The sequence below is a fragment of the Vitis riparia genome, chromosome 5 (assembly GCF_004353265.1).
Source record: "Vitis riparia cultivar Riparia Gloire de Montpellier isolate 1030 chromosome 5, EGFV_Vit.rip_1.0, whole genome shotgun sequence".
NCBI classification, from domain to species: domain Eukaryota; kingdom Viridiplantae; phylum Streptophyta; class Magnoliopsida; order Vitales; family Vitaceae; genus Vitis; species Vitis riparia.
In genome coordinates this window covers 24,075,835-24,098,972 of record NC_048435.1, presented here as the reverse complement: position 1 = coordinate 24,098,972, position 23,138 = coordinate 24,075,835, and the positions used below count along the sequence as shown (strand labels likewise).

The 23,138-nt window shown below is 37.0% G+C and overlaps 7 protein-coding genes and 1 long non-coding RNA gene across 10 annotated transcripts; 5 read left to right on the top strand and 3 right to left on the bottom strand.

Moving 5' to 3' along the window:
• Positions 1-77: 77 nt before the first annotated feature.
• LOC117915356 (probably inactive leucine-rich repeat receptor-like protein kinase At5g48380) lies at positions 78-1,548 on the top strand. The gene is made up of 2 exons (XM_034830917.1): positions 78-451; positions 539-1,548. The coding sequence occupies exons 1-2, from the start codon at positions 200-202 to the stop codon at positions 1,490-1,492; spliced, it is 1,206 nt and encodes a 401-aa protein (XP_034686808.1). The 5' UTR covers positions 78-199; the 3' UTR covers positions 1,493-1,548.
• A 408-nt stretch (positions 1,549-1,956) lies between these two features.
• Positions 1,957-3,988, top strand: LOC117915324 (probably inactive leucine-rich repeat receptor-like protein kinase At5g48380). Its single transcript, XM_034830873.1, has 3 exons — positions 1,957-2,862; positions 2,941-3,175; positions 3,510-3,988. Exons 1-3 carry the CDS (start codon positions 1,957-1,959, stop codon positions 3,986-3,988), a joined length of 1,620 nt encoding a protein of 539 aa, XP_034686764.1.
• Positions 3,989-5,941: 1,953 nt separating this feature from the next.
• On the bottom strand, positions 5,942-7,405 carry LOC117913920 (60S ribosome subunit biogenesis protein NIP7 homolog). The gene is made up of 2 exons (XM_034829043.1): positions 6,635-7,405; positions 5,942-6,250 (listed from the first exon to the last, which is right to left on the bottom strand). The coding sequence occupies exon 1, from the start codon at positions 7,243-7,245 to the stop codon at positions 6,682-6,684; it is 564 nt and encodes a 187-aa protein (XP_034684934.1). The 5' UTR covers positions 7,246-7,405; the 3' UTR covers positions 5,942-6,250; positions 6,635-6,681.
• Positions 7,406-9,317: 1,912 nt separating this feature from the next.
• Positions 9,318-10,238, top strand: LOC117915323 (probable inactive receptor kinase At1g27190). Its single transcript, XM_034830872.1, has 2 exons — positions 9,318-9,627; positions 9,778-10,238. Exons 1-2 carry the CDS (start codon positions 9,318-9,320, stop codon positions 10,236-10,238), a joined length of 771 nt encoding a protein of 256 aa, XP_034686763.1.
• Positions 10,239-11,349: 1,111 nt separating this feature from the next.
• LOC117913959 (2-alkenal reductase (NADP(+)-dependent)-like) lies at positions 11,350-13,756 on the top strand. Its single transcript, XM_034829097.1, has 5 exons — positions 11,350-11,938; positions 12,063-12,240; positions 12,352-12,518; positions 12,620-12,702; positions 13,254-13,756. Exons 1-5 carry the CDS (start codon positions 11,717-11,719, stop codon positions 13,630-13,632), a joined length of 1,029 nt encoding a protein of 342 aa, XP_034684988.1. The 5' UTR covers positions 11,350-11,716; the 3' UTR covers positions 13,633-13,756.
• A 637-nt stretch (positions 13,757-14,393) lies between these two features.
• Positions 14,394-16,612, top strand: LOC117914906 (2-alkenal reductase (NADP(+)-dependent)-like). 2 transcript variants are annotated; one of them, XM_034830425.1, is made up of 4 exons: positions 14,394-15,307; positions 15,395-15,602; positions 15,745-15,827; positions 15,981-16,612. In XM_034830425.1, exons 2-4 carry the CDS (start codon positions 15,450-15,452, stop codon positions 16,357-16,359), a joined length of 615 nt encoding a protein of 204 aa, XP_034686316.1. In that variant the 5' UTR covers positions 14,394-15,307; positions 15,395-15,449; the 3' UTR covers positions 16,360-16,612. The 2 variants fall into 2 exon arrangements, with proteins under 2 accessions (XP_034686316.1, XP_034686315.1); XM_034830424.1 differs by having other exon boundaries at positions 14,394-15,602.
• Positions 15,535-16,205, bottom strand: LOC117914908. The gene is made up of 2 exons (XR_004651324.1): positions 15,967-16,205; positions 15,535-15,842 (listed from the first exon to the last, which is right to left on the bottom strand). It is a non-coding gene; the product is annotated as an uncharacterized LOC117914908 (long non-coding RNA).
• A 906-nt stretch (positions 16,613-17,518) lies between the features above and the next one.
• On the bottom strand, positions 17,519-22,136 carry LOC117914907 (probable calcium-binding protein CML20). Of its 2 annotated transcripts, none has more exons than XM_034830426.1 (7): positions 21,983-22,136; positions 19,979-20,099; positions 19,863-19,899; positions 19,756-19,783; positions 18,964-19,116; positions 18,789-18,891; positions 17,519-17,796 (listed from the first exon to the last, which is right to left on the bottom strand). In XM_034830426.1, the coding sequence occupies exons 1-7, from the start codon at positions 21,995-21,997 to the stop codon at positions 17,732-17,734; spliced, it is 522 nt and encodes a 173-aa protein (XP_034686317.1). In that variant the 5' UTR covers positions 21,998-22,136; the 3' UTR covers positions 17,519-17,731. The 2 variants fall into 2 exon arrangements, with proteins under 2 accessions (XP_034686317.1, XP_034686318.1); XM_034830427.1 differs by having other exon boundaries at positions 19,979-20,096.
• Between the last annotated feature and the right edge of the window lie 1,002 nt (positions 22,137-23,138).

Here is a 23,138-nt window from a genome sequence, read left to right as displayed (position 1 = left end):
GAGACGAAATTTTAGACTTTCTACATGGCCTAATGCTGTCTTTCATTCTGCATTGTCCTCTTTTTCTAACTGGGCCTTTCTTGCAAGTGTTTTGGAGCTTTGAAGCCAAATCATCATTGAATTCCAGTTCTGAAAATACATTTCTTATACCTTCTATATCCTACTTCTGAGTAATTAATTTTTGTGAGAATCCATCAATATGTGCCTCTGCTGCCTTGGGGACCCTTTGGATCCTTCCAATGCAGCTTCAAAAGAGCTTAATTTTTTATTTCGAAGTGGGTTTGTGGAGGGTTGGGTGATTTTCACAGTTTTGGTCACAGTTGTTATCATGTTGTTTTGTTCATCAAGGGTGCCATCAAAGAAGAAAATCACCAAGAAAAACAAGAAAATGGAAGTGGCAATCCAGGGAAGAAAGTGGCCCATTACAAAAGAAACAAGTGTAGACATCAAGGTCCCTCTCTTCTCTTCAATCTACTTCCTCTTCTTTGCTCCATATCTAGTACTATTATATTAATGGTGACAGTGTTTTGATTCACAGATATCTTTGTCAGAGAAGCTGGTTGTCACAATGAGTTATGAAGAAGTCTACAGAGCAACCAACGGTTTCAGCGAGGACAATGTTGTAGGGACGGGCGACACAGGGACGACATACAAGGCAGCCCTCCCAGATGGATTGTTACTTGCTGTCAAGAGGTTCCATGTTTCGAATTGTGCTCAGGATCGATTTGAATCTGAGCTGATGACTCTGGGCAGATTGTCACACTGTAATGTAGTGCCACTACTGGGATTCAGCATGGACACTGAGAGAGTCTTGGTCTACAAATTTATGTCAAATGGGAACCTTTTCGATCTGCTGCATCGTATGCAGGTCAAGGACAGGGTCTTGGACTGGCCTTTGAGGGTAAAAATAGCAGTTGGCCTAGCCAGAGGCTTGGCATGGCTCCATTGCAACAGAAATTTCCAAGTATGCCACCACAACATAAGCTCAAAGTGTATCTTACTTGATCAGAACTTTGATCCCAAGATATCAAACTTTGGGGGGGCGAGGCTTATGAACTCAAATCACAAGGGCTCAAATGGAAGTTCCTTTCTGAATGGTGAGGCTCCAGAGCACAAGGATGTATACGGTTTCGGTATTGTGCTTCTTGAGCTGGTTACAGGGGAGGAACCAAGCAAAGTGACTAGTCAACTAGGAGTTTGGTCTTTTGGTTTCTATGAGGCTATAGATAAATCTCTGATCGGGCAGGGATACGATGGTGAGATTTTTCAGTTCCTTAGAGTTGCAGGTAGTTGCATTCGGCCTATCCAAGATGGAAGACCAACAATGCTTGATGTATACAAAACATTAAGGGCTGCAGGGGAGAGACACAGCCAGCTCACAGATGATTCTGATTTTGATTCTGATGCATCAACACAAAGGGTAATTTCTGCTACAAATACTAGTTATAGAAACAAACAAATGGGAGCTGAAATAACAGAGGAGATTGAATGAAGAAGTCATTTATAACTGTATTTTAAATATGACGAGTCATCATATGTATATTTCTAAAATTCAATGACCAATGATAGTTTCTTATGATCCTTTCTTCTTCAAAAGAGAGTTTCTATGTATTTTTACCTATGCCATAAAATATAGAATAAAAGTAAGCAACAGGTGAAAAGGACTTGAGAGAGAAACTTCAACTAACTTTATACTATCTCATTGGAAAAGTAAAGGAAGAGACTAGGAATGATTCAAGAACTGAATTTATTGAAGCAGTCCAACCCGGGCTGCTTTTCCACTTTCAATGGTAAAGGGTTGGTGCAATGGGGTTTTCAGAACACTGCAGGAAGGTGATTGGGGGTCCAATCCGCCTCTTGCGGTCTTTCTCAATTACATAGCGCCCCGATACTTAGAATACTACCATGATGCAGGCCTAGTTATAGACCTTGAAATTTCGGTGTTCATCCAACAAGATGACCAAGCTCATGGGCAGGGATAAGAAAACCATTCTTTTGCTTCTTCCTCCTTTTCTCTGCTGTCTACTGAGTACTACTAGCACAAGCTCCAGCACGGACCAAGATAATCTTTCCTGCTTGAGAAGTATAAAATCATCTGTGGAGGACCCTTTTGGGTCCTTGAACACATGGAATTTTGATAACATTGGAAATGGTGATATCTGTATGCTTAAGGGAATTACATGCTGGTCATACTATACCACCAGTGTCCAAAGTATCAAACTCCAAGGTCTTGGACTCAAGGGCAAATTCCCTCAAGGGATCAGAAACTGCACAAGCTTGACCACTTTGGATCTTTCCAACAACAATTTCTTTGGACCTATACCAGCTAACATCAACCAACTGAACCCATATGTAACAGACCTAAATCTCTCCTACAACAAATTCTCGGGTGAGATTCCATCAAGCATGGCGAGTTGTGTACGCCTGAACCACCTTGTGCTCAACAAAAATCAGTTAACAGGTCAGATTCCTCCACAACTTGGTCAGCTTTATTGGATAAAGGATCTTAATGTTGCCAACAATCGCTTGTCTGGGCCAGTTCCTACTTTTGTTAGTTATTCTGCCCTGCCTGAGAGCTATGCTAATAATAAGGGACTTTGTGGGGGACCTCTAAAAGCTTGTGAAGAGCAAGGGAAAGCTAAAGATTCATTCAAAAGCGGGTTTGCAGTTGGTTGGGCGGTCTCTGCTGTTTCAGTTACTGCAGTTTTTATGTTCGTCTGTATGCCCGGGGAACATTTAATCAAGATGCTAGTGACAAGAGGGACAAACAAGAGAAGAGAAGCCCATCAAGTGATGTTGGTCACAAGGAGGAAAATGAAGAAAAAGGAACCTCATCAAATGAGAATATTGCCAATCATAAAGGTACTATAAGAAAGGACTTTCTTTGTTGTTTCAGTTTTGCTGGTCTTTTATACTAACACGGAGCATTTTTGCTATCAGATTTCTATGATGGAGAAATTCGCTGCCAGAATGCCTTTGACAGATCTCGCTGCTGCAACGAACAATTTCAGTGCAGAGAACATCATTGGGTTTGGAAAGACAGGAACTATGTACAAAGCAGCAGTCATGAACGGCTGTTTGCCAGCAGTTAAGAGGTTCCTGGACTCCCAGCAATTTGAGAAGCAGTTTATATATGAGATACTAATCCTAGGGAGACTTAACTCATCCCAACTTGGTACCCTTATTGGGATTCTGCATCGAGAGGAATGAGAAGCTTTTGGTGTATGAACATATGAGAAATGGGAACCTTTATCAATGGTTACACCCCCACAAAGGCAAGGCCAAGATCTTGGAATGGCCTTTGAGGGGTAGAATTGGAGTTGGGCTAGCTAGAGGTTTGGCATGGCTCCACCACAACTCTATGTTCTTGGTAGGTCATGGCAATATTAACTCAAAATGCATCTTACTAGATCAGAATTTTGAGCCCCAAATTTCGAATTTTGGAAGGGCAACACTCATGAAGCCAAGCATCACTGATTCTACTAGGCGTTTATTTGTGGGTTGTGCAGATACTGAGAATAAGTGTCTGCAATGCACTCTAAAGAAAGATGTCTACAGCTTTGGAATTGTGCTCCTTGAGATGGTCACAGGGAAGAAACCTAACGAAGTTTCAGATGCTTCTCAAAGGTTTGATGGGACTTTAGTTGATTGGATCAACCATCTTTTGACTACTTCTGGCCCCTATGATGCCATTGATAAATCTTTAATCGGACAAGGATTTGATTTTGAGATCTTTGAGTTCCTTAAAGTTGCATGTAGTTGCGTTAAGGCCTCTCCCCATCAAAGGCCAACAATGCTTGAAGTTGATAAAATTCTGAGAAATACTGTAGGAAGACACCAAACTGGTGATGATTCTAAGCCATGGACACAAAATGAATGTGGGACCTCTAACGATAGAGATGAGTATACAGGGGTTGAAATAATGGAGGAATGCATTGAAATTGTGCTAGTAGACAACTCATTTTATGACATGTGGGTACCTTTGTAGTTGTTGAATTTGTTCTGTTTTTCCTCTCCCAATTTTCGGTTTTTTCTACTTCTTTGATGTAACTCATATTTGTAGCGTGTAATTGGGTTGCTCCCTTTTGGCATTTTTCTCATACATTTGCCTTTTGCCTATCCAATGAAGTGGGTTATCATGTGGGGATCTTACTATATATGACTTAGATTGATGGTCACATTCTTTACAGCCAAAACTAGTGTTTCAAGGCTCTTCCCAAATCAAATCTTGTGAAGAAACCGAGCCACCGGTGGTCCAATCACGACCTGGCATCTTTTCTTCCAGGAACAGCTAACTGCTGGTAAAATTTTCTGAGTCTCCATCTCCATCTCCATCTCCATCATATCTTAAAATGAACCAACCTACCTTTTTCTCAGTTTTCAACATCCTTGTATTGTAGCTCATGTCATGGTTGAAAGTATTCTAGATGCATTTGAATTATCAATACGCCTTTCCTTGTTCATATGTGATACGGCAGTTTGCGGTCATCTCATTGACACGCATTGGAAGAATTAGAAGAAAGAAAGATCAAACTTAGAATAGTTCTCAACCTTGAATTTGTTTGTGATTGGAGAGAGAGGTCACACTCTTCAAGCATCTTTGTATACTTTTCTGGGTACTTCTCCTTCTCATTTATAATTAGGGGAAGTTCTGGCCCCAAATGAGCACACTGACAAAAGGGGAGAGTGGAGAGAAGTTGAGCTCGAGATTGGATATATAGAAATCAATGGAAGTGAGCAACAAACGGGTGATATACAGAGACATCACTGTTTTTCTTAAGGAACCCGACTTGGTACCATAAGTTTGAAGGTGCCAGAGGATTCGAATGGGGTTATGGTAAAGAATCTTATGGACTCACATTTTTCACATGTTCCCACTATATTGTAGCTTGACCGTTTTTTATTAGAAAATACTTGAAATTACCAACTATTTTTGTTTTTGAATATGCCAACCCAGTACTAGACTGAAATTTACATCAAATCAATAAGGTTGTACTGAGATACAGTGCAATGATTTCGTGATTTTGACTAATCATCATCTTCGAGATGATTGCCATTAGCAATTGAGTTTGAAGTTCAACCAGTTTTTACATGTGCCTGCTACCAGCTTTTCCCAGCATAAAAAAAAAAAAAAAAGAGAGATACATTGCTTGCCTCAAGTTTTCCAAGCTCATATAAGTCATGGGCAACGGTTTACCTGGAATTGTTCATGCTAAGCAGATTGATCCACGGGCCCTTACAGCCAGAGAGAGGTCTTCAGATGTACCCTGTCTAAGGTGGAGAAAACCAAAAGAAGCATTTTGTGATTATGATTTCATACCTCAGCCATACCTTAGTCTGACACTCGCTAAGTCAGGCTGAAGAAGAGTTCAGGTCTGATCATCCAGTGGATGGTCTCACCATCCCTTAGCTAGAAATATAGAATCCTATCTTAGGCAGAACACTTGAAATCACTAACAACTGACCCAAAAACTAATTCTCTCCGGTTTTCAATTAGGAAAATTGGCTTGTTTGTTGTCAACCCATGTAAAATCTCTCTTTCTGAATTCCGTACAGAATATTGAGAGTCTAACCTCCTCACCAGAGAAAATTCAATTCATTTTCTCTGATGAGCACATGGTATGGTAATGACTCACAAGCTGCAGATTCATTTTCTGTAGAGCAACCAAAAAAAAAAAAAAATCTGACTAAAGGTTGATCTACTACTCCCATTTTAGAAACTAATTTCCACAACTGACTCTTGATAGGATAGTACTAACCCACCATTGATGTTCCTCATATTTCAGTATAATCTGATCTTTTAAGTTCCGTGGATGCTTCAGGTCGTAACTCACAAGCAAGAAAAGAGATACATACCATTCCAGTGCTAAATAGAGACCATGATAAAGATTCATTTCCCTGTTTTATGCAGGGCCATCATATACAATTTTAATTCCTTAGATTTGCAAAAAATCAAAAGCACTTTCATTCCCATAGACAAGAAAGGATTTTATCTACATATGATCAACATAAGTTGAATAATATTACAAGTTTAAAAAGTTGTGCATATCCATAATTCATCCAAGCCAACATTGTCATTTTCTTACTACAAATCCATGGCGCACTACTAATACAGCAGACCAGAACCAATCTTGCTACATAGGATGGGCCTCTGAACATCGTACAGTGAGTTTAAAATTGAAGTCCTAGTACCCATATGTAGTTCTCTTCATCATCCTCATGAACTCCTCAACACTGACTTCATCATCAGCTGTGGATTTCAAAATAAGAAACTTGTTACAAAAACATGCAAAACAGAGTGGAAATATTTCAAACATTAAAACAAACTCATGTTTGAGTCATATTCCCCAGTGACCAACACATTTTTTATTTGGATCACACGGGAGTTGGATCCAATGTATTAGTATAGGTTTGAACTTTGAAGATCGAAGGGCTCTCAATTTGGATTGGATCTATGAATTTTGACAATAATAGGCGCCCAAAAATCCTTCATTAACAATAGAAGATCAGCAAAATAGCGATCAGAACTCCACCCATAAATTAGAAACCTTGAACAAAATCAAAAGAACTCAAAACTCATATTAATCAAAACTAACACAGGCTTACAGAAACTCGCGTATATCCATGAACTTACTTGAGTAAACACCCCCAAAATCCCCATAAACAATCTATGCAACCCCATCAAAGCTCATCCTCCATTCTCAAATACTCCCCAATATCCGCCTGATGGAGCACAACAATCCCGTTAGGGTCTAACTTCCTACAATCCTGAGTCGACTTTGCTGCAATCCCGAACCCCAAAGGCACATCCGACATGGAAAACACCACGACCCCATCACCCGCCACAATGTTCTCCGTAATCCTCCCCAGTCCACCTTTCAAAACATGATTTCCGTACAAAAACGACATCTCCGATGTGGGTTTAAGCCAGACCTTGTGCTTGGCATTTGCGGCTAATAGATTCACCGACTGGACGGTGAGATGAAATTTACCGCCCTTGGTGAACTTGCCGATGCAGGTGCCTAGCGAGACCAGCTGGGCTCGGCCAATATTGGTGGCTCGCTTGACCAGCGACTCGCTCACGTAGTAGACTCGGTTCTTCTGGAGACGAAAGCAGTATCTGCCAGGGTTAGGATCAGGGCCTTCGTGTGATGGGTTTTCGACGATGTTCTTGAGATTGTTGCCCGTGAATTTGAAGAGCTTCTCGAACACTGCTGTAGTCTCGTTCTCGTCCAGTGGCCTCATCGTGCTTTCAAAATCCCCGTTAGGGTTTGGGATGTGGGGCTTCTGCGATGCTACCCGACCCTTTCTTTTCTCCCCCTCTTTCTCTTCACTCCTTCTAGGGTTTAGGGTTTATGAAAACTGCAAGACTAGGGTCATGCCACCACCGGCTAAAGAACTGACACAGGGTTTCAGGGAATTGAGGAGTTTTGGAACCATGGGCAATATGGGCTAGGCCCATATCAAAGTTTGATGTCCATGAAACGCAGGCAGGAAGCCTGTTGGAGCTTGATTCTAGGGACAACAAGAGGCCCACGGTCTCATGTAACGGGCTTAGATGATAATGGGCTTGTAGAGAGGTATGCAATTAAATATGCCTGGTCCATCAATTTACTGAAATAATTGCCACTTAAATAGGTTATGTTTTGTATCTTTTTTTTTTTTGTCTTTTTTGAAAATTTCATAATCTAAACATAAATTTCCTCATCAATTAATAATAAAAAATGGGTGGAGTGTACAAAACATTCAGGGCTGCAGGGGAGAGACACTGCCAGCTCACAGGTGAAGCCTAATAATGCAAAGTCATCAAGCAGATAATACTCGTAGACTTCTAAAGTTCAATGACCAATGACAGTTTCTTATGATCCTTTCTTCTTCAAAAGAGGGTTTCTATGTATTTAACTACGCCATAAGAAACAGAATAAAAATGAGAAACAGTTGGAAAGGACTTGAGAGAAAAACTTCAACTAACTTTGTCCCATCTCTTTGGAAAAGTGAAGGAAGAGACTAGGAAGGATTCAGACAGACCCCGGAGTCTTCCACTTTCAATGTCAATGGTTGGTGCAATGGGGTGCTCAGAACAATTCAGGAAGGTGAGATCCAATAGCCTCTTTCTTTCTTTCTTTCTTTCTCAATAACATAGCACTTGATATTAAAATGCTACCATGTTGCAGGCCTAGTGATTGAGCTTGAAATTTCAGTATTCATCCAACAAGGTGACTATGTTCATGAGCATGGATAAGAAAACCATTCTTTTGCCTCTTCCTTCCTTTCTCTGCTGTCTACTGAGTTCTACTAGCACAAGCTCCAGCATAGACCAAGGCGATCTTTCCTGTTTGAGAAGTATAAAATCATCTGTGGAGGACCCTTTTGGGTCCTTGAACACATGGAATTTTGATCATAACATTGGAATTGGTGATATCTGTATGCTTAACGGAATTGCATGCTGGTCATACTTTACCGACAGGGTCCAAACCATCCGACTCCAAGGTCTTGGACTCAAGGGCAAATTCCCTCAAGGCATCAGAAACTGCACAAGCTTGACGACTTTGGATCTGTCCAACAACAATTTCTTTGGACCTATACCATCTAACATCAACCAACTGATCCCATATGTAAGAGTCCTTAATCTCTCCTACAACAAATTCTCGGCTGAGATTCCATCAAGCATGGCGAGTTGTGTACGCCTGAATCACCTTGTGCTCAACAAAAATCAGTTAACAGGTCAGATTCCTCCACAACTTGGTCAGCTTTACTGGATAAAGGATCTTAATGTTGCCAACAATCGCTTGTCTGGGCCAGTTCCTACTTTTGTTAGTTATTCTGCCCTGCCTGAGAGCTATGCTAATAATAAGGGACTATGTGGGGGACCTCTAAAAGCTTGTGAAGAGCAAGAGAAAGCTAAAGATTCATTCAAAAGCGGGTTTGCAGTTGGATGGGCGGTCTCAGCTGTTTCAGTTACTGCAGTTTTTATGTTCGTCTGTATGCCCGGGGAACATTTAATCAAGATGCTAGTGACAAGAAGGAAAAACAAGAGAAGAGAAGCCCATCAAGTGATGTTGGTCACAAGGAGGAAAATGAAGAAAAAGGAACCTCATCAAATGAGAATATTGCCAATCATAAAGGTACTATAAGAGAGGACTGTCTTTGTTGTTTCAGTTTTGCTGATCTTGTGTTTTTTATACTAACATGGAGCATTTTGCTATCAGATTTCTATGATGGAGAAATTCGCTACCAGAATGCCTTTGACAGATCTCGCTGTTGCAACGAACAATTTCAGTGTAGAGAACATCATTGGGTCTGGAAAGACGGGAACTATGTACAAAGCAGCAGTCATGAATGGCTGTTTGCCAGCAGTTAAGAGGTTCCTAGGCTCCCAGCAATTTGAGAAGCAGTTTATATATGAGATACTAATCCTGGGGAGACTAACTCATCCCAACTTGGTACCCTTATTGGGATTCTGCATCGAGAGGAATGAGAAGCTTTTGGTGTATGAACATATGGCAAATGGGAACCTTTATCAATGGTTACACCCCAACAAAGCCAAGGCCAAGATCTTGGAATGGCCTTTGAGGGCTAGAATTGGAGTTGGGCTAGCTAGAGGTTTGGCATGGCTGCACCATAACTGTATGTTCTTGGTAGGTCATGGCAATATTAACTCAAAATGCATCTTACTAGATCAGAATTTTGAGCCCCAAATTTCGAATTTTGGAAGGGCAACACTCATGAAGTCGAGCATCACTGATTCTACCTGGGGTTTGTTTGTGGGTTCTGCAGATACTGAGAATAAGCGTGTGCAATGCCCTCTAAAGAAAGATGTCTACAGCTTTGGAATTGTGCTCCTTGAGATGGTCACAGGGAAGAAACCTCACAAAATTTCAGACGCTTCTCGAAGGTTTGATGGGACTTTAGTTGATTGGATCAACCATCTTTTGAGTACTTCTGGCCTCTATGATGCGATTGATAAATCTTTAATCGGACAAGGATTTGACGGCGAGATCGTTGAGTTCCTTAAAGTTGCATGTAGTTGTGTTAAGGCCTCTCCCCATCAAAGGCCAACAATGCTAGAAGTTGATAAAATCTTAAGAAATACAGTAGGAAGACACCAAATTGATGATGATTCTGAGTCATGGACACAATATGAATGCGGGACCTCTAACGATAGAGATGAGTATACAGGGGTTGAAATAATGGAGGAATCCATTGAAATTGTGCGAGTAGAGATAGCTTATTCATGACTTGGGGACCTTTGTGGTTGTTGAATTTTTTCTGTTTTTCCTTCCCAATCTTCAGTTTTTTCCACTTCTTTGATATAGCGTGTAATTGGGTTGCTCCCTTTTGGCATTTTTCTCATACATTTGCCTTTTTCCTATCCAATGAAGTTGGGAAAAACCGATGTTGGAATATAAGTGAATATGGACATATTGATATTTAGATTGTATGGATATTTCGAATATTTTCAGTGAATATTTTGACAAAAATATTAATAGAGCTGAAAATTTTCAAAATTTATGGCAATACTCCGTAAATTTAAAAATAATGATAAAATAAGTAAGAATAGAAGTATTAAATTATTTTATAAGTATAATTGAAATAGTTACCACGAATGATAATATTTATAGGTTTTTTTTATAGAAAAAATATCTTAAATTCCTTTAATTTATTTTTATTTATTTATTTTAAAAATTAAAAAAATACTTTTATTAAAACATGTTTTTTTCATAATTTAAATAAATAATTAAATCATTTCTAAGATTTATATAAAATATTATATTTGAGATTTAATTTTTAAAATTTTATTATAAATTCGTGGTGACAAATTTTTTCTATTGATATTAATTTATTTAAATAATTAAAATTATTAAAAGTCATATTAATAATTTATTTTATTAAATTAATTTTAATTTATAAAATATTATAATTTCATTATTTTTTTTATGTTTTAACAATTTTTAAATAAATTTATATTTTTAATATTATAAATAAAAACATTTAAAATTAAATAAAATTAAAAGGATAAATATGAAAAAAAAAAATAAAAAATGAAGTGATAGTAATTTTTTAAAATAGGATTAGTTTAAATCTTGTGAAGAAACCGAGCCACCAGTGGTCCAATCACGACCTGGCATCATTTCTTCAAGGAACAGCTAACTGCTGGTAAAATTTTCTGAGTCTCCATCTCCATCGTATTCTACAATGAACCATCATATTCTAATTTTTTAAAATAGGATTATTTAAAATCTTGTGAAGAAACCGAGCCACCAGTGGTCCAATCACGACCTGGCATCTTTTCTTCCAGGAACAGCTAACTGCTGGTAAAATTTTCTGAGTCTCCATCTCCATCATATTCTACAATGAACCAGCCTACCTTTTCTCAATCTTCAACATCCTTGCACTGCAGTTCATGTCATGGTCAGAAGGACTCTAGATGCATTTGAATTATCAGTAGGCCTGTCCTTGTTCATATGTAATACGGTAGTTTACGGTCATATCATTGACACGTATGAAATTGGAAAAATTAGCAGAAAGAAAGATCAAACTTAGAATAATTCTCAACCTTGAATTTGTTTGTGGTTGGGAAGAGAGGTCGCAATGTTCAAGCATCTTTGTATTATTTTCTGGGTATAATTAGGAGAAGTTCTGGCCCCAAATAAGCACACTGACAAAAGGGGAGAGCGGAGAGAGGTTGAGCTTGAGATCGGATATATAGAAATCAATGGAAGTGAGCAACAAACAGGTAATATACAGAGACTACATCACTGGTTTTCCCAAGGAAACCGACTTGGTACTCAACACTAGTACCAAAAGTTTGAAGGTGCCAGAGGAATCAAATGGGGTTCTGGTGAAGAACCTCTACTTGTCTTGTGATCCCTTCATGAGGGTTCTAATGAGAAAAGTCCCGGATAACAACCTATTCACTTGCTTCATCCCTGGTTCTGTAAGTAGATTTCCATATCCTCTCAGAAAATAAGCCCTACTTTGCATCCCTGCTCTCTCTACTCAAGCAGTACTAGTCTCTAGCTAAGCTTGTGTTAGTAACTTTTCTTGATGATACTATGCAGCCGATAACCGGGTTTGGAGTAGCTAGAGTTTTGGATTCTAGGCACCCCAACTTCAAGGAAGGAGACTTGGTCTGGGGTACAACTGCATGGGAAGAGTATAGTCTCATCACAACACCAGAAACCCTCATCAAAATTGAACATACCGATGTACCTCTTTCCTACTATACTGGAATTCTTAGTAAGTTGCTGCCTCTGATAATGATTTTAGCAGAGGCTCCTTGTTCCTTGTGCTTAAATTCAAAGTATACTAATCCTCTACACGATAGTTTAAGCATTTGTTTCTTCATAGGTATGCCTGGAATGACCGCCTATGCAGGTTTTTACGAGCTTTGCTCTCCTAGGAAAGGTGAATGTGTCTTCATTTCATCAGCTTTTGGAACAGTAGGTCAGATTGTTGGGCAGTTTGCTAAGTTGACGGGTTGCTATGTTGTTGGCAGTGCTGGAAGTAAAGAGAAGGTGAGTTATCTTTAGTTTTTTCCCCCCAACTGGCCCATTTTCTTGTTGAAATTTTACCACCTGCGTAACCCATTTGTCTTGCCTTTTTATTTCTATTAAAGGTTGATCTGTTGAAGAACAAGTTAGGGTTTGATGCAGCTTTTAATTATAAGGAAGAGCATGATCTAGATGCAGCTTTGAAAAGGTCAGTATTCATAGCTTAGAAGCAATTGCATGAGGAGGCATTCATCACCACAACCATGGTAAAAGCTTGAAACAGTGAGATTTCATGAAATCCTAATACTAGGCTCATGGCGTAAGTCCTCTAGCAGTAGTTCTCACCCACTTTAGTAGCTTCACATGGTCTAAGAAAAATAACAGAGAAAGCATACAATGTATACCAGGCAAACGCCAACTTGAGATCTAAAGTTAATGGTAGGGTCTACAGCTCCTCACTTGCAAATAGTTCTGGATCATATAACTGAGTAGTTATCAGCTATAAGAGAGACTAGAACTCAAAACCTCTGGTTAATTATAGCTTAGATGTCATATTAAACTATCAACTATCCCAAAAGCTTTTATCAGAATATGATTCAGTAACATATATCAGAGTAAAGTGATATAGTGATAAGGGAGCACGATATATATTAATATGATACTAACCATTACAATGTAATAATAGAACATTCCCAAGAAAAGCTTACAGTAATGATTTTATTAGACACTGAGTGCAAGTTGTTGTGGGATTATTATCAGGTACTGTCCTGATGGCATTCACATATACTTTGACAATGTTGGGGGAAAGATGCTTGATGCAGTGCTCCTCAACATGAGACCTCAAGGCCGCATTGCTGCATGTGGGATGGTGTCACAGTACAATCTTGAAGAACCTGAAGGGGTAAAGAACCTGATTCAAGTCATATATAAGCAAATACGCATTGAAGGACTCGTTGTTTTCAATTACTATCACCTCTACCCCAAGTTCTTAGACATGATTCTGCCTCACATTAGAGAAGGGAAGATTGTGTACTTCGAAGAGATTAATGAAGGCCTTGAGAGCGGCCCTGCAGCTCTCATCAAACTGTTAAGTGGCCGCAATGTCGGTAAACAAGTTGTTGTTGTTGCTCGCGAATAACTCAACCTTCTTCTCTAGGTCTCTAGGCCTTTAAGCCATTGATGTATCAAATAAGATGATGGGGTTGGGCTCTGAGTTTTTGTTTCCAATGGGACTTTCAATGAATGGATCACGATTACCCATCTCCCTAGTGATTCTTCTATTTTTTTTATTTTTTTATCAAAAACAAACAAATATATTAATTGATAATAAAAATATAAAAAAAATGAGAAGATCAAAAGTAACTAAGTAAACCTCCACAAAACAAGGAAGGTTATACAAAAAGGACAAAAGACTTGTACAAGTATAACACACCAACTCCTGTAACCCATGCCTAAGATGTACAAATCTAGAGCCAACTAAGTTGAATAACACTTAAAGGGTAGAGTTTAAAAATATTTGTACAAAAAACATAAAAAGAACATAGAAATGAAGCAAATCCCATAACGACTCCGGCGTTCTCCAAGCGTCCTAAAAAATTTGAGCATTCCTCTCTCTTGAGTCTCTACACAACCCACAACAAAGAGAAACACGTGATCCTCTAAAGAGCCCTACCTCTAATTGAATTCCCAAAACACTTGAAGGAGATCACACCATCGTATCACAAATGCTGCTTAATGGAACCCACTCCATCCCACCTTGTGAAGAAATCCTATTGCACAATCCCAAAATAATTGGATGATATAGGAAAAGATGATCAATCATCTCACTACTCCAACATAGAATGCAACAATCAGGATTAAGGACTTTGAAAGACCTTCTTAACTGTAATATGTCATTGGTATTTACCTTCTTAAGTACCACTAATCATGCAAAGGCCCTAACCTTAAAAGGAACTCTTGATTTCCACAAAAAATTAGCTGGATAAAAGACCTGTAGTTCACTTTTTATTTTGAATTTTTCATTGTGAAATACACAGAAAAGTGGGCCAACTTTATCATTTTCTCCACGCACCTTTGTCTACCAGTTATACTAATACATGCCAACACACATCATGTTTCAAACATCCCAAAAAAGGATTGAAACTACCATTTATGGAATGCTATCACCCGGAAGTGTTAATCCAGAAGAGTAAATAAACCTCCTAATACTGAAAAATCTCCTAATAATACTAGAGTAGAGAGAGCTTGGATCAGATATCACAACAGCAATGGCCAAGTTAGAAGTGAGCAGCAAAAGGGTGATGCTGAGAAACTATGTCACTGTTTTTCCGCAAGAGACATACCTAGAGTTGAGCCAGGGAACCATAGTTTTGAAGGTTCCACAAGGATCCAATGCAATTCTGGTCAAGAATCTCTACTTGTCATTCGATCCATTTATGCGCTATTGTATGCAAAAAGGTGAAGATGGTAACTTCAAGTTCTTTAAACCCGGTTTAGTAAGTATCCTCTCAAGTATTATATCAAATTGTTGGCATCAAAAACTCAGAATCATTCATGTAGTTCTATAAACATTACGAGCTTTTATCATCACATCTGTTCACCGAATGATAGTATAAAAAAAAAAACACATTCATAGGCCATAACTGGATATGGAGTAGCTAGAGTTCTGGATTCTGGGGACCCAAATTTCAGGGAAAGTGACTTGATTTGGGGGACGACTGGATGGGAAGAATACAGCCTCATTACAACTTCCTCCATCCGCTTTAAGATCCAACACACTGATGTGCCCCTCTCTAATTATACAGGATTTTTTGGTAAGGTTTTTACCTGCAATCTCTTGCAACTATGTATAGGGTACTGTTTATCGAAAACCTTATCTGACTTATCATGAATTGTTCAAGGTTCAAGCTGTCTCTGTAAAATCTTGGTTGGCTTTCACTTTGTTGCATCACAGGAATGCGAGGTATAACTGCTTATGCCGGTTTTTATAGATTTGTTCCCCTAAAAAGGGAGAGCATGTCTTTGTTTCAGCAGCATCTGGTGCAGTTGGTCAGTTTGCAAAGTTGGTGGGTTGCTACGTTGTTGGAAGTGTTGGGAAGTAAAGAAAAGGTAGTGTACCACATGATATTGGCAATTTTTTTAAACAATTTTTCTGCAAGATTCCTGTTTTTCTTGCTGCTAGATAAAAGAGAAATCCAGAGGTGGAAGACTCACCTTTTCATTTTCTTGTTATCATCTTCTTCTTGCCAAGGTTGATCTGCTGAAGAACAAGCTTGGTTTCAATGAAGCTTTCAATTATAAAGAAGAGCATGAGTTGGATGCAGGTTTGAAAAGGTTAACACCTGTGTTCTGCATAAAAGAAACCTAAATATTGAGTTTTGAGTCAATTTTACAGAATATAAAGAGGAATAAACATGTTACATAAAGGATCTTCAAGGCACCAAACATCATGAACCACTGTAAATTTTGTTACCTGCTTGTCACCAGGTGCTTCCCTGAAGGCATTGATATCTACTTCGATAATGTTGGCGGAAAGATGCTTGATGCAGTACTCCTCATCATGAGAACCCGTGGTTGTATTGCCGCATGTGGGATGGTTTCACAATACAACCTTGAGCAGCCTGAAAGCATCAAGAATTTGTTTAGTATCATTTCTAAGCAAGTCTGCATACAAGGATTCGTGTCCCATGAACAATATCACCTCTATCCCCAAATGTTGGACACCCTACTGCCTTACATCAGAGAGGGGAAACTAGTGTACGTGGAAGACATAGCTGAAGGACTTGAGAGAAGCCCTGCAGCTCTGGTAGGACTGTTCAGTGGTCGTAACGTGGGAAAACAAGTAGCTGCAGTTGCTCATGAATGATTTGCCTTCATCCTCATCTCCAATTTGAATGAAGGAATGTCAAGCATTGTCTAATAAGGGCTTAGAGCTCACTATCAACCCCAAAAGGGTCTATGAAGAAGTTTTAAAACCTAAAGCAAGAAAGGAAGTGTTTTTAAATATGCCAGCATAGTACTGGAGTGAAATTTACATCAAATCAATAAGGTTGCACTGAGATACAGTGCAGTAATTTAGTGATTTTTACTAATCATCATATTCCAGATGATTGCCATTAGCACTTGAGTTTGAAGTTCAACCATCTGGCGTCTGGGTGTATGTTGTTTCTACACGTGCCTGCTATCAGCTTGCCTTAAGTTTTCCAAGGGGCAACGGTTTAACTGGAATTGCTCGAGCTAAGTAGATTGATCCACGGGTCCTCACAGCTGCAGAGAGGTCTTCAGATGCACCCTGTCGCTGGAGGAAAACAAAAGAAGCATTTTGTGATTACTATTTCATACTTGAACCATTCTTCATTCCAACACAAGCTAAGTCAGGCTGAAGACAAGTTCGGGTTTGATCATCCAATGGGTGGTCTCACCATCCCTTTCAGAGAAGAAAAATCTTCATTGGTCTCACCTGTAGTTTGAAAGGCTTATGAGGAGAAATATACAATCCTATCTTAGCTAGAACATTTGAAATCTCTAACAACACTGACCCAAAAACTAATCTCACCAGTTTTCGATTGAGAAAATCGGTTTGTTTGTTGTCAACCCATATTAAAACTCTCTTTCTAAATTCTGTACAGAATAATGAGAGTCTATCCTCCTCACCAGAGAAACTTCAATTCATCTCTGTTTATCTGATGAGCTATGCTAGTGACTCACAAGCTGCAGATTCATTTTCTGTAGAGCAACCAAAAAAAAATCTGTGTAAGGTTGATCAACTACTCCCATTTTAGATACTAATTTTCACAACTGACTCTTGATAGAATAGTACTAACCCACCATTGATGTTCCTCATATTTCAGTATAATCTGATCTTTTGAGTTCTGTGGATGCTTCAGGTCGCAAGCAAGAAAAGAGATACATACCATTCCAGTGCTAAATAGAGACCATGATAAAGATTCATTTCCCTGTTTTATGCAGGCCCATCATATACAATTTTAAGTTCTTAGATTTGCAAAAAATCAAAAGCACTTTCATTCCCATAGACAAGAGAGGATTTTATCAACATATGATCAAAATAAGTTGAATCATATTACAATTTTAAAAAGTTGTGCATATCCATAATTCATCCAAGCCAACATTGTCATTTTCTTAATATAAATCCATAGCACTAATACAGCAGACCAGAACCAATCTTTCTACATAAGATGGGCCTCTGAACACCATACAGTGAGCTTAAAATTGAACTCCTAGTACCCATATGTAGTTCTCTTCATCATCTTCATGAACTCCTCAAGATTGACTTCACCATCAGCTGTGCATTTCAAAATAAGAAACATGTTACAAAAATATGCAAAACAGAGTGGAAATATTTCAAATATTAAAACAAACCCATGTTTGAGTCATATTCCCTGGTTACGAACACATTTTTTATTTGGATTACATGGGAGTTGGATCCAATGTAATAGTATAGGTTTCAACCTTGAAGATCAAAGGACTCTCAATTTGGATCTATGAATTTTAACAACAGTAAGGACCCAAAAATCCTTGTTTGACCATATCAATCTCTTTTTCATTTTTTCATTTTTTTTTTCCATGTGGTGGTTCCAGTAATGTGCAAGTTTCTTCTGGCCTTATTCCCACCATAAATGATAAACACAGCATATGCAAGAACCATTATTCCCTTTTCCTTTGATGCATCCTTATGGAGCCGCATTTGGTTAGTTCATTCAGATCACAAGCACCCAATTCTCTCAAACTTGAGCCACAAATTTGACAATTTTCAGGAGTCTTGGTCAAGTTTAGCAACAAGCCCACAATGGAATATTGAAATTCAGCAATAAATCAATAAAGCTTTTGCATGACTGAATGTAAAATGATTCAAAAACAATTTCATCAAGCACTCAAGACAAGCAAAAACTTTAAGGGTGAGACATTGCTTTAGAAGAAGGGAGATATCGAGCATAAGTAGCACAGGTAGGAGAAACTTTGAATCATCAGTAGAATAAAATGTATTAGTGAATTGTTGAAGTAGTGCCAATGAATTTAATTTTTTAAATGAACAATTAATGCAATGTCGTTTCTAAATTTCATGGAATCTAATGGATAATATCAGAACAAATGGATGAGAGTTTAGATTGAAATGAATTCAGCAAGAAAAAAGGAAAGTTTTAACTGAATGACAGCTACTAACAGTCTCATAAACTAGAATAAAGAGTTTATACACAATATTCATCAATTTTGGTCCAGTTTTCAAAGCAAAACAGTATAAACCCTCTTGTACCTAAAATAAAAGATAGGACTTACAATCTTGATCTGCTTCTCGAATCATTTCTTCAATCTCATTTGCAGTGAAGCTCTCACCCAATTCCTTTGCAACACGATGGATGTCTGTGGCAGATATTTTTCCCTAAATTTGAACAAAAGAAGACAGTTATCAACAAGATGCATCAAACTAAAATCAATATAGAGAGCACCTCACATTTTTATCTAGGTCAATAATGTGGAAGGCTTTCATGAGCTCCTCCTTAGTATCCCTTTCTCCAATCTTGGTAGTCATCATGTACACAAATTCATCAAAATCTATTGCACCACTGCCATCCTTGTCAACATCTTTAATCATTTGTTCAATTTGCTGAAATAACATCACCAATCAATATGTTAGCGATGCAGGTTAGATGATCTGAAGATTCCAGAAGAATATACAATAAAGAGGAAAGCCGCATCAGTCTCAAGTTCTCGATACAAGTCTGGATTACTTAATAAAGTACAAATTTTTATCAACTCCGGATTAGATGAATAAAAAAACAAACAAATAGTTATCAGTTTTGCACTCTCCTGAAATTTGAAGTATCCAAATCTTAGGGACAGAATTACCAACTTATTGACCAAATTTTTTGGGTTTACAATTTGCAGTTAATGGGAGAGGAAATTTAAATTAAAAGAAATAAAATGAAAAAACTTAGGAGAAAAATGAACCAGACATTTAGTTCTTTCCATAAATTTAAAAGATTAAACAAACTCATCGAACAGTTTCATTTGTTAAGTCAAGGCAATCCTTATTCAATATTATTGGTTTAAGAAGAAGCACTTGGGGGGGCTTTGAAGAGAGAATATTTGAGAAAATCCCACCACAAGATGCAACCATATCAATTACGCACAAGAGCAAATGATTCAAATTAGAAGCATCATCCTGACACACAAGCCCACCCATGCCAACATACACACTGATCAGGGACTTCCAGAAAATAGTGCTCAAGGATATAGACATTACCGCATCTGTCATTTCAAAGCCCAGGGCCCTGCAATAGAACAATTTTAGTCAAGTATTTGCAGATTTCTAACATAAAAAGCTCCAATACTTGTGATGGGATATCATACCTCATGGCCAAACTCAGCTCTTTGGCATCAATAGTGCCTAAACAACAACAGCTCTTCAAAGGTTAAATATATATATATACATCAAAGACATTTACATAATCAACCATTTTAGTTACCTGACTCATCAATGTCAAAAAGATCAAAAGCTTCTTTTATCTCTTGCTTCTTCTGCGTAGTTAACCCATGACGCCCTCTGGGTTTCTCTCTCCTTGATGCCCCCCCATACACGTTTTTCTGCTGAAGGTCTTGCAAATTTGAGAAAATACATACCAAAGGAGAACTGATTTATAAATTCTTGAAAAAGCTATTCAATGTTTGTGGACAATGGGCACTTTAAATAAGGATAGACAAATTTGTACATAGGTTGCAAGAGAAAGAACAAAAAAATTCCACACACATAATCAATTGAGATGCAACTGATATTTCATAGCTTTGCCAGATCTTGAACTCTGACTTTGGCCTTGATAGTTTGATCTTCTGCTCCAAAAAAAGAATCTCTAAATTTGAAGTCACGAACACACCATGGGAAAGACACTAAACAATAGAGGTCTTCATACATTATCTTGAACAATATTTACTCTACCATGCATTAGAATCTCCCAGATCTGTTTTACTTCGTCATTTGATCATTGAGTTCACTTTGTCATTTGATCATGGGGTGCTGCTCTATGTATTCTTCCATGTACTTGGATTGCAACCCCTTTTGCTAGAAGGATTTTTTATTTAGACTCCATTTCAATCACGGAAAATAATAAGGAAAAAAAAGAAGAAAAGAATCCAAAATCACTTGTTTGGTTTACACGGAATATAAGAGGGATAATCAAATATAGTGAAAAGAAGAAAAGAATTCAAAATTTTTATTCTTCATAAGAAATAAGAGAAATATTCTTAGAAAGTGCTAAGATCCAAAAGGAGCCTCGGCTTATGTTCACTTCTTAGAAAGTGCTAAGAAAAGGTTAAAACAAATACCAAGGAAAGATTTTCTCATGTTTGGAGACCATGAAAAATAGTAAAGGAAAAAAATGCTTAAGGGCAAAAATGCTAATCCCATTATCCTTGGAAAAAGGTGGGAAAAGTTTGAGGAAAGTGTTCCTTATAAATTTGATTCTTCCCTTCAATTTTAGAGAAATGTTTCAAATTTTCCTTCCCTTTTCTTTTCTTCTCTTGCTTGTCTCTGTTCTTGTTCCCTCCAACTAAAAAAACCATTATAACATTCTGTCTCGATCTATAATATATATAAAAGTTAAAAACCGTTTGTAGACCTTTATCTTCCCAAAATACCCCTCTTATATCACTCATTTCCCCTCATATTTCAGATCATTATTCTTTACCTAAAACAATCATTAATAAATTCACCTAAAAAATCATATAAATTCAACTTTTTATTATTTACCAATTATGACTAATTAAATTAATTCATTTCTTTATTTTGTGCTTTAAAGTGTAAGAGTTTTTATTTTTAGTTTTAGTTTTAGTTTTTTTTTTTTTGGGGGGGGTTGCTCTACCTTTTCTTCCAATGCTTCCATTTATATTGGGGTTCATTCATAGCATGGTAGGTACCATTTGTGCTTCCATGGTAAAATTAGTGAACATTTATTCAAGCCAAATCTTCTTTATATATAATCGTACAAGCTAATGTCTCCAGGTGATTAATTTCATTAAAATTCCATCTTGAGCTGTAGTCCAGAATTATTGACAGGTTAAAAGCATTCAAAGAGAAACCCTAGCCCTCTATTTGGTTTCCAAGAAAACAGGGCAATAAAAGAAAAAAACTTATTTCTCATCTTTTGCTTCCAAAAAGGAAAACTTACAACAATGGCATATCCAACTTATAAAGCACTCAGGGTGAAATCCGACCCTCTGTTTGGTTACGAAGAGAATGAAGAAAAATAAAAGAAAACCACATTTTGCTGTCAAAAATCCAAATTTTTTTTACAAAAACTCAGATCAACCACGCCAAAGAGGCTTATGAGTGTTAGGTAAAGTGCAATTTTCTGGATTCTCGAGCCCTAGATGGTGAAATTTTACAAATCAAAATTTTCTTTCATTTTCCCATTATTTCGACATTATCAAACGTATAAATCGATTGAATGAATTGGGAAAAGAGATTGGAAGAGTACCTTGAACTCAGTCATTGATCGAGATTGTTTCTTGTGAACCGAGAGATTGAATCCTTCTGTGTAAACGGTGATTGGGTACCTTCAGCTTAGGGGTCAACCAAAACGCAGCGTTTTGATAAGGGATGATGATCGGTTGCTTTTGCTTGGACAGAGATTGGGACAACGGAATTCGGCTGGATAATAAATGGCTCAAGATGGGCCGGCCCAATTTTTAAACTATTGGGCTTTAACGGGCCGATTTGCAATTTATTTATAAATCCCTTGACAAAATATTAGGGTCAATTCTAACTTCCAGGCTTTGAACTAAATGAATTTTATCACTCTTGGTTTAAAGTTTTTCAATACCTCTCTTACTTATTAATTATTTTTATATTTTATTTCAAATTTATTTCACTTATTTTTTCTTCTTGTCTATAAAGATAAAATAATATAAAAATATATAAAACCTAATTAATTTTATTAATGTTTTTTTTTAATATTGAAAATCAAATATGAAAAAAATATATGTTTTTCTCGTTCTTTTTCAAGAACCAAACATAGCCTTAAAACATTGAATCTATCTATTAGTTTAATTATATTTAAGTTGGTTTCAATCTCTTTGATATACACTTACTTTTTTAAATAAAATAAAAAGAAAGAAAGTAATAATAGAAACTTTTGATAAAAAAAAACATAATTTTTCCTTATATAGATAAAATTGCTTTAAAAACATTTAAAATTTGAGGTGACAAAAATTTTCAATATCTCAATTTTTGAAAACATAATTTTAAAAAACTATTATCTTAGTTTTTGTATTTTTATTTTTTATTTAAAAAAAAAAGCACTTAATTTCTTAAATTTATATTCATTCATATATTAAATTTATAATTAATTAATTATACCTCAAAAATGATTTAAATTGATAAAATATTAATACTATATTGAAGTTGTAGCCTCTTTATATTTTGTTTCTCCCTGATAATACTATATTTATATTTTAGAAAGATTTAAATTATATATATATATATATATATATATATTCATCTTAATTATAAATAATTATAATAGTATCTCATTTTTTTAAATTTTATTTTAAATATTTTAATTTTTTTAATTTTTAGAAACAATAAATGGGAAGAGTATCCAAACAACATTAGTTTTCTTTTTTTTTTCTTTT

Excerpts from the sequence above, each read along its gene's own strand:
- LOC117915356 (XM_034830917.1), top strand. The coding sequence starts at position 200 with ATGTGCCTCTGCTGCCTTGGGGACCCTTTGGATCCTTCCAATGCAGCT. Across the intron at positions 452-538 it reads AAACAAGTGTAGACATCAAG|ATATCTTTGTCAGAGAAGCT; the intron begins GTCCCTCTCTTC and ends TTTGATTCACAG.
- LOC117915324 (XM_034830873.1), top strand. The coding sequence starts at position 1,957 with ATGACCAAGCTCATGGGCAGGGATAAGAAAACCATTCTTTTGCTTCTT. Across the intron at positions 2,863-2,940 it reads GAATATTGCCAATCATAAAG|ATTTCTATGATGGAGAAATT; the intron begins GTACTATAAGAA and ends TTTTGCTATCAG. Across the intron at positions 3,176-3,509 it reads ACTTAACTCATCCCAACTTG|ATACTGAGAATAAGTGTCTG; the intron begins GTACCCTTATTG and ends TGGGTTGTGCAG.
- LOC117913920 (XM_034829043.1), bottom strand. The coding sequence starts at position 7,245 with ATGAGGCCACTGGACGAGAACGAGACTACAGCAGTGTTCGAGAAGCTC.
- LOC117915323 (XM_034830872.1), top strand. The coding sequence starts at position 9,318 with ATGTACAAAGCAGCAGTCATGAATGGCTGTTTGCCAGCAGTTAAGAGG. Across the intron at positions 9,628-9,777 it reads GGCATGGCTGCACCATAACT|ATACTGAGAATAAGCGTGTG; the intron begins GTATGTTCTTGG and ends TGGGTTCTGCAG.
- LOC117913959 (XM_034829097.1), top strand. The coding sequence starts at position 11,717 with ATGGAAGTGAGCAACAAACAGGTAATATACAGAGACTACATCACTGGT. Across the intron at positions 12,519-12,619 it reads GTGCTGGAAGTAAAGAGAAG|GTTGATCTGTTGAAGAACAA; the intron begins GTGAGTTATCTT and ends TTTCTATTAAAG. Across the intron at positions 12,703-13,253 it reads CTAGATGCAGCTTTGAAAAG|GTACTGTCCTGATGGCATTC; the intron begins GTCAGTATTCAT and ends GATTATTATCAG.
- LOC117914906 (XM_034830425.1), top strand. The coding sequence starts at position 15,450 with ATGCGAGGTATAACTGCTTATGCCGGTTTTTATAGATTTGTTCCCCTA. Across the intron at positions 15,603-15,744 it reads TGTTGGGAAGTAAAGAAAAG|GTTGATCTGCTGAAGAACAA; the intron begins GTAGTGTACCAC and ends CTTCTTGCCAAG. Across the intron at positions 15,828-15,980 it reads TTGGATGCAGGTTTGAAAAG|GTGCTTCCCTGAAGGCATTG; the intron begins GTTAACACCTGT and ends GCTTGTCACCAG.
- LOC117914907 (XM_034830426.1), bottom strand. Across the intron at positions 19,900-19,978 it reads TTTTGACATTGATGAGTCAG|GCACTATTGATGCCAAAGAG; the intron begins GTAACTAAAATG and ends GTTGTTGTTTAG. Across the intron at positions 17,797-18,788 it reads TCGAGAAGCAGATCAAGATT|CTGATGGTGAAGTCAATCTT; the intron begins GTAAGTCCTATC and ends TGAAATGCACAG.